General features: G+C 38.6%; 1 protein-coding gene across 1 annotated transcript; it reads left to right on the top strand.

Moving 5' to 3' along the window:
• The first annotated feature begins 2,221 nt into the window (after positions 1 to 2,221).
• On the top strand, positions 2,222 to 15,922 carry brms1 (BRMS1 transcriptional repressor and anoikis regulator). Its single transcript, XM_053629260.1, has 11 exons — positions 2,222 to 2,361; positions 4,704 to 4,943; positions 5,144 to 5,234; positions 7,490 to 7,617; positions 9,288 to 9,367; positions 9,503 to 9,599; positions 9,717 to 9,809; positions 10,125 to 10,189; positions 10,311 to 10,350; positions 12,369 to 12,477; positions 13,859 to 15,922. The coding sequence occupies exons 2-11, from the start codon at positions 4,730 to 4,732 to the stop codon at positions 13,974 to 13,976; spliced, it is 1,035 nt and encodes a 344-aa protein (XP_053485235.1). The 5' UTR covers positions 2,222 to 2,361; positions 4,704 to 4,729; the 3' UTR covers positions 13,977 to 15,922.
• The last annotated feature ends 810 nt before the right edge of the window (positions 15,923 to 16,732 follow it).

The raw sequence follows: 16,732 nt of genomic DNA, 5'->3' as shown, positions 1-16,732 counted from the left end.
TATTTAGTTCCTCCTACTTAGTGAGACCTCCTCTCTCCTTCCAGCTCTCATCTTTTCCCAGGAAGAATACCCTTTTCTATATCAGAAGTTGCCTTAGTACATATACTTAGTACATATAGTATGTACTATAGACGTTGCCTAGTACATATACTACACAAACCAAATAAATGAAGGCATTCATTTGAGAAATACACATGTAAAAGAGCAATTCGAAATTTTTCGGGCTATAGGGTTCAAAATCTCCTCGTACTTTCCTTGATTTTGTTTTCTAGAAAAAAAAAAGTTGAATACATTTGAAAGTCGAATACACGTTTTTTAGATGTGCATAAAATAAAATGGATTTGTCCATTTTGTTAGTGTGTGTGTGTATTCTATCAGATAATGCTTTTGATTTTTTTTTTCCATACAACAGTGCACAAAATATGCTAAAATCACTAGCTAAATTTAAATAAGACAAATGATGTATTTGATAAAATGCAGGAATCTGACATTAGTCTGTGGTTGAAGCTCATATTTGGTAGGGTCGGGGGAGTGGGGGGGATTATGATAAAATGTAGCAATAAACTTGTTTTGTTAGTTTCTGGGTTTGTTAAACTTTATGCAACTTTAATAAAAAATCTTGTAAAATCCCACTTTCTGCCTTACAGCGTGTGATTTTTCATTTGTGATACATATTTGCATATAAATTATACAATAGAGGCATGACCGCAGCTCACTCACAGGTGTGCCAAAGACACGTCACTTGAGAAGAACGCTATGTTCTCAGGAATTGTTACTTTGGGATGTAATCATTTAAACATGAAAACCTGTTGTTCTTGCAAAATACGTTCTCTGCAAACTTGGTCAAAATAGCCATTATTATCCAACTTAAATGTTTTTATATAAATGTTGATGTATCGAATGGTTTTCATACAACCATAGCCATATGGTCTTAGGTTCTAGGTTTGTTTGTACTGTATTTGCTTATTATACTAATTAAGACTTCATTTAGATGTGATGAAAAAACACAGCATTTCATTTTTTAGGGAATTGGTTCTTAAACATTTTACATCCATGGACCCCATTAACAAAGGAAAAAAAAATCCATGGATCCCCTCAGTACAGACTTATTTTTCAAACTACGCTATATGGCCAAAAGTATGTGGACACCTGACCATCACACCCGTAATTGGTTCTTCCCCAAACTGTTGGTACAAATTTGGAAGCACAGAATAGTTTTTGTTTGCTGTAGCATTACAATTTCCCATCACTGGACCTAAGGGAACCAAACATGTTCTAGCATGACAATGCCACTGATCGACATGTTTTGCCAAGGTTAGTGTTGAAGAACTTGAGTGTCCTGCACAGAGCCCTGACCTCAACCCCACTGAACACCTATGAGATGAACTGAAATGCTCACTGCACCCCGGACCTCCTCACTCTTCATCAGTGCCCGACCTCACTAATGCTCTTGTGGCTGAATGAACAAAAATCCCCACATCCACAATGCAAAATCTAGCAGAAAGCCTTTCCCATAAGAGTGGAGGTTATTATAAAAGCAAAGGGGGACTATTTCTGGAATGGAATGTACAAAAAAGCACACAGGGATGTCGTTGGTCAAGTGTCCACATACTTTTGGCCATATGGTGTATGTGAATTCGTCCGCCTTGTGCTCATGTTCCTGCTGTGGATCCACCATGACCTTGACCCAGATGAAGTGCTTACTGAAGATGAATGAATGAATGAACTAGGATAATGTTCGGTTGTGGTTTGTGCAACAAAATCAGAACATTTCGGACCCTCTGGCTCTGCTTCAGGGATCCCTGGGATTCCCAACTTTGAGAACCATGTGTGTGAAGAGCTACAGCACTGCAGCCTGCAGCCTTTTATTCAAGGTTTTTGAGACAACTCTTGATATCAAACTCACAACAAAGACCTAGAATAATACCCTAACGTGAATATAAATACATAATACATTGAATCATGTGCTACATGCGACACTGGAGTGTTTTAAGAATTGAATTCATTCATGATATCATGTAAGCTACTATTAAAACGTAACTCGGTATGTAAGCGGAAGTTCCCTTTCAAACATATTCCGCTCCTGTAACACAGAGTCGTTTAGCTTTTTTCACCCGCATCCCTATTGGACGACTCTGGGGTTTCAGTTTTCATCGATGAGTCAGCGGTATACAGTGTTCACGATCCTATTGGCCCGCGTGGATCGTGACGCGCTCTCTGATTGGCCGGCGCGGAAACGGCGAGGACGACGAACGCGAGCAGCGCAAAATCCCGAGGAAGTCGAAGTTGTCCTAGTTGATAGAAACGTTCAGGCGCAAACAATTCCGCTGCTGGGCGACTTGAACACAAACCGAGGCTGAGGTAAGGCTTTTGGATGCTTGTAAACGACGCCATTATTCGAGTCAAGCGCTTTCGGAGTCCCCAGGGGCTCGGTTTACACGGCTAGTTTAGGTGAATGATTCAGACAAACACACACACCGCTACACGTCTGCTGCCTTTAAACACGGACAGGAGTGGATTTAACCAGCAGCATGTTGTTACATTTCAATGTGACCTTCTTTTAATGCATTCTCAGGCTGGGGAGGCCGTAGAGTACAAAATACATCACACAAACAATTAGGGCATTTAGGGTTGTCAAAGGGTTGCCATTACTGAGGGCAAAACCCGCATTAGTGGAGGCCATGAGGTCAGTGAGACAAAGCTGCATTGAGGTAATGCCACACTGATGAGGGAATAAGGAAAGGTTTAATGTTTATTACTTGTTATCCAAATATTGGCCTTTTAGAAGGCTCTAATGAGCACATTTAGCTTTCTATTAAACCAGTATTCTAGTAATTCTAGATGAATTCTTCTTAAATGTGTGGTTTTCTTTTTATGAATCCTGAGATTCAGGTGATCCAACTAGGATTCAGTCAAAACAATGCACTCCTAAGTGCAGGACAGTTCTTCCTTGCCAGATCCTGCAACCAATCACCAAATCTTACTTGTCCATATAAGTGTATGCATAAATATCATGCAGTCCACATTTGTTACTGGAATGCCAAAATCCGAGTGGAGTAAGTGCATATCAAATATTTATGCGTACACCCATTGTGAAAAAATACTGTTTATTCCTCATCATGTGTGTATATTAGGATCACCTTTAGATCGGATTTGACACATTTTCCATTGTGCCCATTGATGCGTTTTATGTAAACATGTTACTTGACTTTCAGCAAGACTGTTTATTGGCATTGTAAGATTAAGTCCTAAATTCTTCTATAAAGTCTTAAGATTTCGTGCAAAGGCCGTTGTCATATCAGTCAACGTAACACGTTTACACAAACTACATCAGTGGACTGTATCGGACAACAGGTCAAATCCGATTTGACGCCGATCGTAATAAGCATATATGACGAGGACTATATTAAGTAAATATACTGTATGTAAGGAATAAAACATGATGGGACATGCTGTATAGGAAAATAATCAATGTGGTGGTGCGATGCAGCCTGGAATGGCGCAGAGTTACTGTTACCAACCTGAAGTGGATTATTTTCCTACTACAGCTTGTACTGAAGTGTTCTCTTACGTTTTTCACCTCTTATATTATAGTACTTTAGCAAGAATATTTACTCAAGAATGTCAATTAAACCTTCTGTTTGTTTATAGTTACATTTAATGACGCACATTGTCAAAAAGTTAGCTCCTGTTACCATTTAGGTTTAAACAGGTGTGTGTGTATGTATATATATATATGTGTATATATATAAAAACAGTTTCCTCTTCACGCTCTGTATTTTTTCTCTTGTGAAGTTAATTGCTAAAAAATGCTGCTTGTCATGCTATTGAGACACCACAAAGCCCTCCGTCCTGAAGACTCTCCTGTTTCAGAAAACGTTACAGGTCTACCCATGACTGTCACGAAGTGCGGACAGTGGAGACTCCTTCCAAATCGTTAAATAAACACCTCCTCACAGAAAACGTCACTATATAAACAACAACTGATTATGTGCAGTGTCTGTCTTATAAATCCCTGTGTAAGTTGTTAATATAGAGATGGCAATGTATTCGAACGAGCCCATTAATATAAACGATACAGCTGGAGCTATTGTCCACCCATGCTGTTATATAAAATTAAAAACACCTTCTGACCAGTCAGAATTGAGCCTTCAACAGCACTGTGGTATGATGTGTTTTAAAGTAGAAAATACAAACAAACAAACAAAAAAGGTGAGGTCTCGACCAATTACGTGACATGCAGGAGGAAGTGAGGTGACTGGGTCATCGGATTTTTATATGGAGCAACACCTTCTGCCCAATCAGAATCGAGCATTTGATAATATATAATAAAGCAGAAAGACAAAAACGTCATGTAGGGTATAGAAATAAAAGGTGCAACAGGAATTGGTTTGGTTGGTATGCTGAATCTGTTTTAAGTGTGTACAACAAAACGAGTATAGAAATGCTATATAGAACTTTGTGTAAATTAAGAATACGAGTTTTTATAAATGGATTTAATAGCAGATTTAATAGCACTTAACCTAATGGGACTTCAGCTTGCTTGTAGTCACCATCTGCTTCACTGTATTTATCATTAAAGCATATCTGCTTTGGGTCTACATGCATGTTTAATTTTACACACTATAATTTTGTCAGTGAAGTTGGTGAGGATTTTGCCTTTCTGCTAATAATTATGACGTGTTCCTATTTTAAATACGCAGTAATATTCAGGGCGTGTGCAGTGGCGATGCCAGCCCAGCCGGCTCCGCGTGAAGCAGAGGAGGAGATGGAGATGGAGCCTGACTCTGAGGTGCCTCATGCTAACGGGGAGACGGAGGAGGAGCGGGAGCGGGAAGGAGGAGAGGCAGAGGAGACGCTGGAGGAGAGTGGAGAGGAGCGAGACAGTGACCTGGAGGAGAGCGAAGCAGAGGAAGAGGAGGAGGAAGAAGAGGAAAGTTCAGGTGTGGTTATTAAACACATTAATAAAGTGTATATTAGCGTGGCTGGTGTTCTGTGTAGAAGCTGTAGAGGCTCTTCTGTTAATTGAGGATCACCTCCCCCTCATGCATGTTTAACAAGTGTAAAAGGAGAGTAATTAGTTCATGTTAAGTCACATATCACATTGTCACAGCTGATGAGTGTTTCTGTAACCTTCTTTTAGAGATTGATGATGAAGACTGTGAAAGGAGGAGAATGGAGTGTCTGGTTGAGATGTCTGACTTGGAGAAGCAGTTCCTGGAACTCAAAGAAAAGTAAGACTGTCTTCTTTGAGTATTCAGGACTCTGTGACACTATTTGAAGATTTCTGGGTTAAAATAAACGGCCTTGTGGTGATGTAGCAAATAAAGAGCTATAGATGATTGGTCTGGAAAGCCAGTGTTAGCTCTGTCAATAAGTAAAACTTTGTTGGACTTACTGACTGAATTTGAAACCAAATATGCCAAAGGCATCCTTGAGAGATTTTATTTAATGAAACATGTCTGGAATAAACAGTCTACGATGCATTTATTGACAGAAATAGACTAAAGAAAAGACTTAACCTCCTTAATCTTACTGATTACTGAGGCCTCTCTAAGGGCCATGCTCCCAATATCGCTATCTGGCTTGCTGTACAGCATTAAAAAGTCTTAAATTCATGTTTCAAACGTCTTAAAAATGCAACCGAATCATTTTTCCTTGGCGTAATCTCAAACATTTTTGTGGGCCGAGGTCTAACACATAAAAGTGAATTAAGTCAGAAATATATGACTGTGTACCCCAAATAAAAATGTATTATTATGAAGTATTATTTAATGAAATAGTAATATTACAAAATAGCAAAGTTTTTTTTTTTTTAAATATATATATTTTCTTTTTTACAAAAACATCTGTACATTTACTTGTTACATTATATACATACATAATGTAACACTACTTGTTACATTACCCTGGCATTAAATTACAAAAAACCTCGTGAACACTGCTGCGAGGGGTTTTCTAATACAGCTGCTGAGGGAGTGATGGTAAATTTGACATCTTTTTCTCTTCTGACTGCCGTAATCCATCTCTCTCTCTATATTTTTTTCTTTCTCTTAGAAAGTCATGGGAAAGAAATACTGGATTTTTTTTTCTTTCACTGTATGAGTAAATGCTAATGCAAAAAAGGATATTTGCTCTGGTCTCCCATATCCCTCTGTAGAAGTTTACCCTGCTATAGTTTACTTAAACCCAGAAATGGATGTATATGCATGAACACAATCCACTAGAGCTGCTGTATCGTGTAGCATGATTTTTGGAAATGTCTTGAATATGAAAGGAAAGAGTCATGGCTGGAATCTCCCACTTTTTTTGGCACTCTGTGGTAGGTATGGTTTATACTGTATGGAGTAAAACATGATTGTGTGTGCTGTTCATAGAAAAATAATCCAGGACAGTGCATTGTGATGCAGTGCAAAGTGTAGCCATCCCAAATGTTGATTATTTTCCGATAACGGCATGTCCAGACTTGTATTCGTCTTATACCACAAAACATGTAGGAATTATTTTTAAATTGCTATAAACAGTTATTCCCTCACTACCCTTGTCATGTTACCAAAAAACAACCACAAAAACCATAAAGCCCTCTGTCACAAGTCTTCAAAACTTGAAGTTACAGCTTGTCACTATAGAAACTATAATGACCTTGCAACCAGTCAGAATCAAGAATTCAACAGCTTTGTTTATAATAATAATAATAATAATAATAATAATAATATTCTACCTAAAGTTATTCACAATAAATGACACATGTATTTTATATTGAAGTACACTATATGGCCAAAAGTTTCTGGACACCTGGCCATCACCCCCTTATGTGCTAGTTGAACATCCCATTCCAGAATTATTTCCCCTTTAGGATTTGTGCCGCATTCAGCCACAACTGCATTAGTGAGGCCAGGCATTGTTGTTGGGTAAGGAGGTCTGGTGTTCAGTCAGCGTTCCAGTTCATCCTAAAGGTGTTCATTGGGGTTGAAATCAGGGCTCTGTGCAGGACAGGATGAAGCTCGCTTTGTGCATAGTGACATTGTTACATACTTATATACACATATAAGTATGTGACAGTGCAACACCCACATCCTTATATAGGGCATATACCGTATTGATGTTTCGTAGTTACCAGTGAATGCCCAGTAAAACACTCCATTCATACCTATTTACAAAAACCTGTATTAATCCTTTACAAGATAAAGTATTTAACAAAGAACAGTACAGAAAATCAAATAATGGGAGCCTGATGTTTAACTTTTGAAATCTGACAGTGTAACTCTACTGGTTTTGACTGCAAGGTCTTGTGATCACTTCAACATCCACCCCAAGTAATGCCCCTTTCTTTCTCTGAAACGGTCTGTCAGTGTTTTCGACGTACTGACTTTGATGCACTCCGCAAAGGCAGGCAGTAATGCAATTTCTCACAGTAATGTGCTCATATGGCCACGTCTCCCTCTTCGCCTCTGGATACTCACCTCTGTTCCTGTTTGGTTGCGTATAGGTTATTTCGCGAGAGGCTGGACCAGGTGAAAGTGAAGCTGGATGAGGTGCTGACGGGAAAAGCAGGAGAGTACAGAGAGCCACTGGCTACTCTTCAGAAAAACATGCAGCTACGCACTCAGGTAGCAGGTAATAATAACTCAGCAACTAATGTAAAAATATATATATATATATATATATATATATATATATATATATATATATATATATATATATATATAATCATGTATGGCAAAGAAATGTGCTAACTGGCTCAGTTGTAAATGGGATTATCTGTCAAAGCATACACACAGACAGACAGAATGAATAAAACACAATCTGGTTCATTGTTGTTTTTTTTTTTTTGCCAACAAAAGCAAAAATAAGCTTTATTTCTCCACCTGAACAAATGCTTACTTGTACACAATAATTTGTATGGCACAATATCACCACCAGTGTACAGAAATGGAATCATTTTCTGATTATTTTTGGTGCTGATTTGTTAAAGGTGTTTAGTGCATTCATAACACGGGGGTGTACAAATCATAAATTCGATAGCTAGGCAAGTAAATACTCCAGTGTGCTGCGTAGTGCCATGTTTTAGTTGCCTGCAAACCTAACTGACTGACTAGGCTAAAAAGTGGTAGTTAATGTAGTGGTGAGTTAGTTAGCTAGTTAAATATGTTCATGTAAAATAAAGGAAGACGAACAAGTATATGATCATATCACACATCGATGTAAGCTCATGTTTCCACTGCGTATCGGTGGCTAACTTTTCAGCTGTGAGATGTGGGGTGAAAAATATTCTGAGTTATTACGCAGAGTTTTATATACACTGTATGGCCAAGCGTTTGACCATATTTTGAACATCCCATTCTAGATTTAGTCCCCTTTTGCTGTGATGATATCCTCCACGCTTCTTGGAAGTAGATTTGTGCTCATTCAGCCACAAGAGCATTAGTGAGGTCAGGCACTGATGTCGGGTGAGGAGACCTGGTGCGCAGTCAGCGTTCCAGTTCATCTCAAAGGTGTTCAGTGGGGTTGAGATCAGGGCTCTGTGCAGGACACTCAAGTTCTTCCACTTCAAACTTGGCAAACCATGTCTTCATGGAGCTCGCTTTGTGCACAGGTGCACTGTCATGGTGGAACCTGTTTGGGTCTCTTAGTTCCAGTGAAGGGAAATCTTAATGCTACATGATACAAAGACAGTCTGTACAATTGTGTGCTTCCAACTTTGTGGCATCGGTTTAGGGAAGATCAGCATATGAGTGATGGGCAGGTGTCCACATACTTTTGGCCATATCATTTAAGTATATAAGGAGTAGGGTTGTCTGAGAGGTAGTTACGAATAATAAAAAAACAAAAAACAAAAACGAATAGCCTGGAACATGTCATCCGCTTGTCCCAGGCACCTCGACTACTAATTTGTCCACTCCTTACAAAGTTGTTTTCAATTCATCATGTGTTTATTAGCCATGGGGTATGATTAAAATCATTTTAACTTTATCACAGTATGATTTTTTTGTTGTTGTTGTTCTGAGAGCTTATTGTTAATCCTTTATCATTGAGCCTTTTTGTCGGATATTATGTTGCAGCTAATATAAGCTGATTAACCTTTCAGACGATGGACTAGAGTTAATCCAAGCACTTCTTCCATGTCGAACGTAACAGCATCTCTCTGCTGCGCTGTAATGGTGATTCAGTCACTGTGACTGTTCCTCTCGTTTCTCAATTACTGCCAATTCCCATTTGGGCTTAGACTCAGATTAGCTGGTGTTGGAGCAGATTTGTATATACTCACTGTGTGTTGCTCTCTCTAGGTGTTTACAGAGAGCTGTGTCTTCAGGTGATCAAACATAAACACGAGTGCGAGATACAAGGGGCAAAGCAACATCTGGAGGTAACACGGTTTTAAGAAGCAAAGAACATGCACATGTGTGCCAAACATGCACACACACACATACACACATCCTTAGCCTGAGAGCTAGTATGATTGAGTGGTGGAAAGTGTCACTCTGTGTTTGGATGCTCACAGAGTGAGAGGATCCTGCTGTTGGACACCATGAAGATGGAGCTGCTGGAAAAGATCCGCAAGCTGGAGGAGGACAAGCAGAGGGTGGACATCACCTCAGGTACACACACACGCACACACACACACACACACACACACACCAGAGCTAGCACTAGCAATTGCAAGAAAAAACAGATAGACACTTAATAAATGAATATCTCTCTCCCCTTTCTCTCAGAGTGGTGGAATGATGAAGTGAAGATGAAGAAGTGTAAGAAAAGAAGTCACCTGAGCAGTCTGGAGAGGAAGAAAAAGCCAGCACTCGTGTCAGGTAACACATCCATCAAGCCACCTTCTGAAGAGGTGGGCCATATGATGACCTCAATATTGATATTGCAGTATATTAACATATTGATACTTTTCTGAATATAATGAGGTATCAATACTTTTTATAAGCAATTTGTTATATAAAATTAGAAGAAGAAAAAAAAACCTTAAGCAAAATGTAATACAGTGATGTCAGGTATCACGAAATGATGTGTTTACCATATCGCCCACCCCATGCTCATGTGTACATACACATCCCTCTTACATCATCACCTCATCCATCTTTATCATACTCTACATGGCCATCTCTCTCTCTCAGGACCCTACATAGTGTACATGCTGAGGGACATTGACATACTGGAAGACTGGACAGCCATTAAGAAGGTAGTTAACGGTCACCACCTGTCCAATCATCCATTATCACAAATCATTTGTTGATTATTTCTGTCGTGTGTTGAGATGCAAAATGGAATTTTGATCTGTGTGTCTTTGCCATTATCTCAAGGCTAAAGCAGCACTAATCCCCTTGAAGAAGAAGTCAGACAGTAAGTCCCAGTGTGTGTCGCTTGACAGTTAATCGATGTATGTGTGATGTGTGCACCCACATCAGCTCGTGCTGTCTAACCTTCTAATCCTTAGACGTCTCTCTCTCTCTCTCTCTCTCTCTCTCTCTCTCTCTCTCTCTCTCTCTCTCTCTGTGTGTGTCCTATGATGCGGTGTATCAGTCAACTGTCTCTGTCTCAGTCAGAGGTCATTTGAGAGAGGCGCCTGTAAAAATCGTAATAAACTGCCTCATCACTAACGAGCTCTGAACCGCATCATGCCTCCAACAGCCTCTAATTCATTACTTGCGGATTAACTCGATCCCTATCAAAGCCCTCGCTATGAGCCAAGAAGCTTTCAGCCGTAATTTGCTTCTCCTGAAAGTCTCGGTGTATATAATGGCTTAAATTAAGATTCCTCTGTACTTCTCCTTCCCTCTGTTTGTTTCTCTGCTCTGCTTGCCTAGCTGTAATACCTTCATCTGTGCACAGAATCTATATAACATTTAATTCAAATCATTCATTATGCTTATTATTATAGCTTAATTACCTCAGAGGATAGATAGTGAGTGTGTGCATGCATTACAGGATTTGTCCTCCGAAGCAAATAAACTTGTGTGTGTGCAGCTGGTGCAGAGTTTATATATAATATATATATATATATATAATAATAATATCTCTTAACATGCCTGGGGCAGTGTAGTGTAAGTGAGATTTTAGTGGAATGAGTGTAGAACTGTATCGCAGCAGCATCACAAGAACATCTGCACTCTCTCAAGCACCCTGTTAAACTGAGAAACATCTGGGGCAGGTGAGTGTTTGTTGTTTCTTCCTTTCATTTGTTTTCATCCTTTTGTTTGCTGTCTTGCATTTTTTGTTGTTTTGTTCATTTCATGTTTTTTCATTTCGTTCTTTTACCATTCATTCTTTTTGTTATTTCTTTTTTCTTTTGTTGGTTCCTCCTTTCGTTTGTTTTTCTGTTTGCTGTTTCTTTCTTTCATTTGTTCTTTTGGCTGTTTCTTTCTTTCTTTTGTCTGCACTTTCTTACTTTTTCATTTGTTACTTTTTCTTGTTTTTCTTTCTTTCTTTTGTTTGCCCTTTTTTACTCTCATTTACTTTTTCTTTTTCATTTGCTCTTTCTTTCCTTTATTTTATTTGCTGTTTCTTTCATTTGTTCTTTTTGATGTTTTTCATTTGTTTTTATTTTCTTTTTGTTTGTTCTATCATTTGCCGTTTCTTTTTTTTTGTTTGCTCTTTCTTTTGTTTGCTCTTTCTTTCATTTATTCTTTTGTTTGCTCTCTTTGTTTTGTCTTTCATTTGCTCTGTCTTTCTTTCTTTCTTTCTTTCTTTCTGAGAAGGGAAAGTTAGCTGAAAAGGGCTCATTCTGTGTTTTCATTTTTCAGACACTGGATAGAAATGTCGACAGACCCAGAATAACTGGCTAGAGAGTGGGCATAAATGATGCTTTCATGTAACATAGTATTGTGTGTTGATATTAGCTGCCAGAATAACTTCATACATTCTCTACAATGGATGCATATTTCATTGGTTTAGTGTTTTATTATTATTATTATTATTATTATTATTATTATTATTATTAAAAAATATTAGTATAGTAATATATTTTTAATTGTCCATAGCCAGCAGCACATTTTCAGAATTGTACAGGGTTATATGTGGACCAAGGGGAGCAAGTTGAATAGGTCTGCTGTACACTGTTCGATAGAAGAGAACTTTTAGTAGTTTGCTTTGACCTCACCAGCACAAAACTTCAAGGTGTTACACTTACATCAGAGCTGCAAAAATGAACACCACACACACACACACACACACACACACACACATACGCATGCCAGTGCTAATACTAAGAAGCTTAAGCAGACAGAAATGAAGGTGTTCTTGTGATGGCAGGACTACACTGACACATTTTATTATTCTCCTAATTTCTCTTTGCGAACTTGTCAACCCATATGTCTCTGTCTGTCTCTTGCTGTCTCTCTCTTCCTTTCTGTCTCTGGCAGGTCGTCAGTTGTCAGCTCGCTGTGAAGGAGGCACTCTGTTTTATGAGGGAGAGAGATTCTCAAAGGGCAACACTGTTCTATTGGAAGTCAATGATGAAAGCCCAGCACAGTCAGTATCCCCCCCTCTCTCTCTCCACAAAATCAATTTAAAGGAATACTCCAACATTTTTCAACCTAACCTCTATGTACTTGTATCCTGCGTGTATATGTGAATACCAAGAACAAGAACTTTTTTCCTGTACTGGGAAAAGGATTCATAAAACTTATAATATAATATGGTAGTGGATTTGTAAAGTGCAGTTGGTGGGAACAGTTTAAAAAAAAAAAGGTGTGTAGAAAGCTTTGATGTATTCTTCAGTCAAATGTATTAGTAAGATACATTTTAAATCTCTATAAATTAGAGGTTGACCGATTGATTGGTTTTCCTGATTAATCGGCATTGATAACCGATTGCAGGAACTATGGATTATCAGCAAAAATCCACACCGATAGTTTTTCCCGGTTGCCTCCGTCGCAGTAGCAGCTGAGAAAGGTCCGCTGTCATTATAATGTATGAGAGCGGCCTCTAGAGGCGACATAAAAACTGACACATTTTGTTGTGTTATTTGAAGTGTTTTTTGATTCATTTTGGATGTCTTTATTTTTTTGTAATTATTTGTTTCATTTTAAAAAGTACAGCATATTTTCATGGTACAGTCGGTACTGTTTATTTTTGTAAGAAAGTTCAGCAGTATATTACTTTGAGTGTTATAATTCTATTCAGTGTCAGTTTTAAAAACTATCGCTTGATTAATAGGTCATTACAGGTACTGTGCACCTTAGTTATCGCTATCGGTAAAATCCACTATCGGTCAAACTCTAGTATAAGTTGTCATTGCCTATGCATTACTAGAGTATTATGTGGGTGTGATGGGACATGGCTCTCACCAAACCTCAGAAGGAGGTGTAAAGAAGCGGAAATGCTTTTTACTGTATTGCTACAGTTTTGAAAAGATGTATATAGTATGTGTATGATAACAGCTTAAGTAACACTTTCTGTATCAGGTATAAGGGTGTTAGGATGTCTGTCTCATCTTTACTGTTAAAGTTTACTGGCTCACGAACGCCCTGAGACTTTTCTTACAAGCGTGTTTCAAGTCAGAAGATTTTCTCAGTATGTTGGGATTCTTGTCTGTGGTAAACACACACAGGCTACAGATGTGGTAGAGCGAGCTTAAGTTTAAAAAACACTAGAGTATTTCTTTAATCTGCAGTATAACAGGGCTTAATGTAGCTGAGCAGGAAGCAGTTAAACGCTTTTAATGCCCTTGACTTTATAGCCATGCTTGGGATTTTGAACACACAGTAAGCTTTCCTAGGAAATGCAGTTGTTATACTTTAACATTTTCATCCTCTCTCTCTCTCTCTCTCTCTCTCTCTCTCTCTCTCTCTCTCTCTCTCTCTCTCTCTCTCTCTCTCGCTCTCTTTCTCTCCCTCTTTCTCTCCCTCAGGGCAGTAATAACAGCAGTCAGTGCAGGGGAAGTGTGGTTCAAAAGGCCAGATGGCAGCAAAACCAAAATCTACATTTCACAGCTACAGAAAGGCAAATACACAATAAGGAGAGCCTAGAGTACACACACACACACACACACACACACACACACACACACACACACTGCAACTGTGCTGCAGGTGTGTGTATGGGTCAAAGGTCACATTTTTTTTTCTTTGGCATTTTTAAAGAAATTGCTAATATGCATTCATTCCAGTTTTACTTCTCTGATGTAAAAAAAAAAAAAAAAAAAAAAAAAAAAAAGACATTAATGGGAAAAAGTTCTAAACTGCAAAATAGTGATTCGGAATAATAGTCCACATTAACAAAATCTTTTTTTTTTTTTTTTTTAAAACCCCAAATAATCACAAACTGAAAAAAGGAAATTAGTCTTTGAAGAATATTCTTAAGACTGCTTACTGTAACTCCTGATTTTTTCCCCTTTTTGTCTTTGACCCATGACTGTTGTAACATCAGTAGATCCTGTCGAGTGCCTCTGCAGCAATACGCTGCTTGGTATTCATCAGAGTATTCATCAGAGCTTCATCAATAAACACAATATGGCACTGGAAGGAGTGCTTTACTAACACACAGGCTTTCCAACGAGCAGACGGCATAACTGCAGCTTCTGTTCACCAGCACACACATCGTATGGCCCAGCAACGGAAACTGCTGAATCACTGTTCCCCAACTGCAGACACACACACACACACACACACACACACACACACACACACATACATACACACACACACACCCCACTATGGAGAAACACAAGACTGTAGACCAAATAGGGATCATATAGATGCTTATAGCCCAATATATGTATCTTTATCCTTCCCATATCCCAGTCTAACAAACTGGATTATCTAAAGCCATGCCCATAATGTAGTTAAAACAATGCTCCTATAAAGAAGTACACTAAAGATTTCGCAAAGGCCTGAATGACTGCATTCACACATCGCTATCTACACTAGTAAAGCTGCGGCCACACTGGAAATTTGCACTTTGAGTCTCCTTGTGAAATTGGTGTGACCATTCTTGAAAGAATGGTGACACAAAAAAAGTTCCTTATGATGCAGTTAGCGTTTAGCCAGCTAACTTTGAAGAATGTGTCTCAACTTTGTTAATGCAATTCAACTTTTACCAAAGGGGTAATAAAACAAGTCCTGTAGCATCCAGGGTCTGTTCCCACCTCATGCCCAGTGTTTCTGTGGTAGGCTCCGGATAGAACATGAACCTGACCAGGATAAAGCATTTACTGAAGAAATCAAAGTCCTACATATACACAAAGCTTTGTGCTTGCCCAAGTTGGTTGCTAGCACGCTGGCTAACTGGCCAACCACTGGCAGTAAAAAAACCCCAGAAAACATACTGTAGTTATACCATCAATTCCAGCCTCCAGACATCCTGTGTACTATGCATACTTTATAGTCAGGTCTAGATGTATTATGTCAAATCTCATGCCTTCCCACTGGTAAAATGAGCTCTTTTGTAATTTTAGACCTTCTGCAGTGCTATATAAAGTACCGCCCCATTCCGAGATCAACCGTTACACAAACAAAAGCAGTGATCAATCCATGATTTCATTTCACATGGAACAGTTCACTGAAGTCGAATTCGACACAAAGTTTAAGTTACTAAATTTATTTGCTTTGGAAATGAAAGTGAATTCCACTGAATTGAAGTGAATGTAATTCAATTCAAAAAGCTAGTGTGACTGGGTCTTATTGCATGCCCCAGCGCTGCTCCCGGTTTCTGTAACGACACCAGGCTTGCAGATTAATAGCTCCCAAGTTGCTAAATGTCGCTTTAATTAAAATTGCACTTCAGAAGGAGAAGTAGATTTGTGATGCAAGAGATTTTTTGAGCTCATTTTGATAAAGCCTTAAGTGCAAAGAGTATTTATATGTTTGTAAGCTGATTTGGAAACTGAGGGTGCTTGTAAAACCTATTTAAAAGTGTTTAATATAATCATGTATTTATAACAAAAAGGTTTATTAAAATCTGGTCTTTTATTAAACGGTGTACTGTTTATTATTATTAATTATTATTATTATTATTATTATTTTGCTTAACACCATGATTGCTGATAAAGAAATAAGATGTGACCACTTTCGCCAAGGTGGCAGAATGAAATTTGCAGAGGGAGGTGAACTCCTAGATATAATTATATATAAAAGAATTATCAAATTAGCCAAAGATTAGTCCACTCAATTTCAAACAAACTAATTTTACTTGCACAACAAAATATTACATTTAAGGAAAAATCCACCCTGACTGACATATCTAGGATATTATCTATCTATAATGAACGTAATGTGGGAGTAAAATAAAGAGCCGTGTCTGTGCCTTTTTCAAGTGGGAAAATTGAGTCGAGACAAGAGCACTTGGCAAAAGGTTATTCATTTGAGATGAGGGAAAGGCCAGGGTTTCCATGGAATGTCAGATAATACCCAACTTGCCTTCGAGGCTTATATAGTACTTCTATATATAGCTATACAGAAAGAAAGCTTCAGGCATTAGTGAAGGACAAGCATGTCTAAAACCGAGCCCTGCTTGTTGTCTGCATTAGTGACTCTGAAGCCAGATTGCCGTATGTCTCAGTGTGATGATCACAGCTCAAGGCTGGGTTCAGGTGGACCATCAATAGCTAAAAGTCAAGATTTGTCTTTATAAGTCCACATCTTTGTGTGTAGGTGATGTACAGTAAAGATAGAACACCCTAAATAAGCCTGTTCCTCTGAAGGCACCGGTGGCTCAGTGGTCTGGGGGTGAGGTCTGCTCTGTCACGGTGATGCACAAAGGCTCGAGACTGCTGTTAGACAGGTGG

Source organism: Ictalurus furcatus, chromosome 7, assembly GCF_023375685.1.
Source record: "Ictalurus furcatus strain D&B chromosome 7, Billie_1.0, whole genome shotgun sequence".
In the NCBI taxonomy this organism is placed as follows: domain Eukaryota; kingdom Metazoa; phylum Chordata; class Actinopteri; order Siluriformes; family Ictaluridae; genus Ictalurus; species Ictalurus furcatus.
This window is presented reverse-complemented; position numbering and strand designations above follow the sequence as displayed.

Bases quoted from the DNA above. Each gene is read 5' to 3' on its own strand.
- brms1 (XM_053629260.1), top strand. From the start codon at position 4,730: ATGCCAGCCCAGCCGGCTCCGCGTGAAGCAGAGGAGGAGATGGAGATG. The intron at 9,810-10,124 runs GTAACACATCCA...TCTCTCTCTCAG, and splicing joins AAAGCCAGCACTCGTGTCAG to GACCCTACATAGTGTACATG. The intron at 10,190-10,310 runs GTAGTTAACGGT...CATTATCTCAAG, and splicing joins ACTGGACAGCCATTAAGAAG to GCTAAAGCAGCACTAATCCC.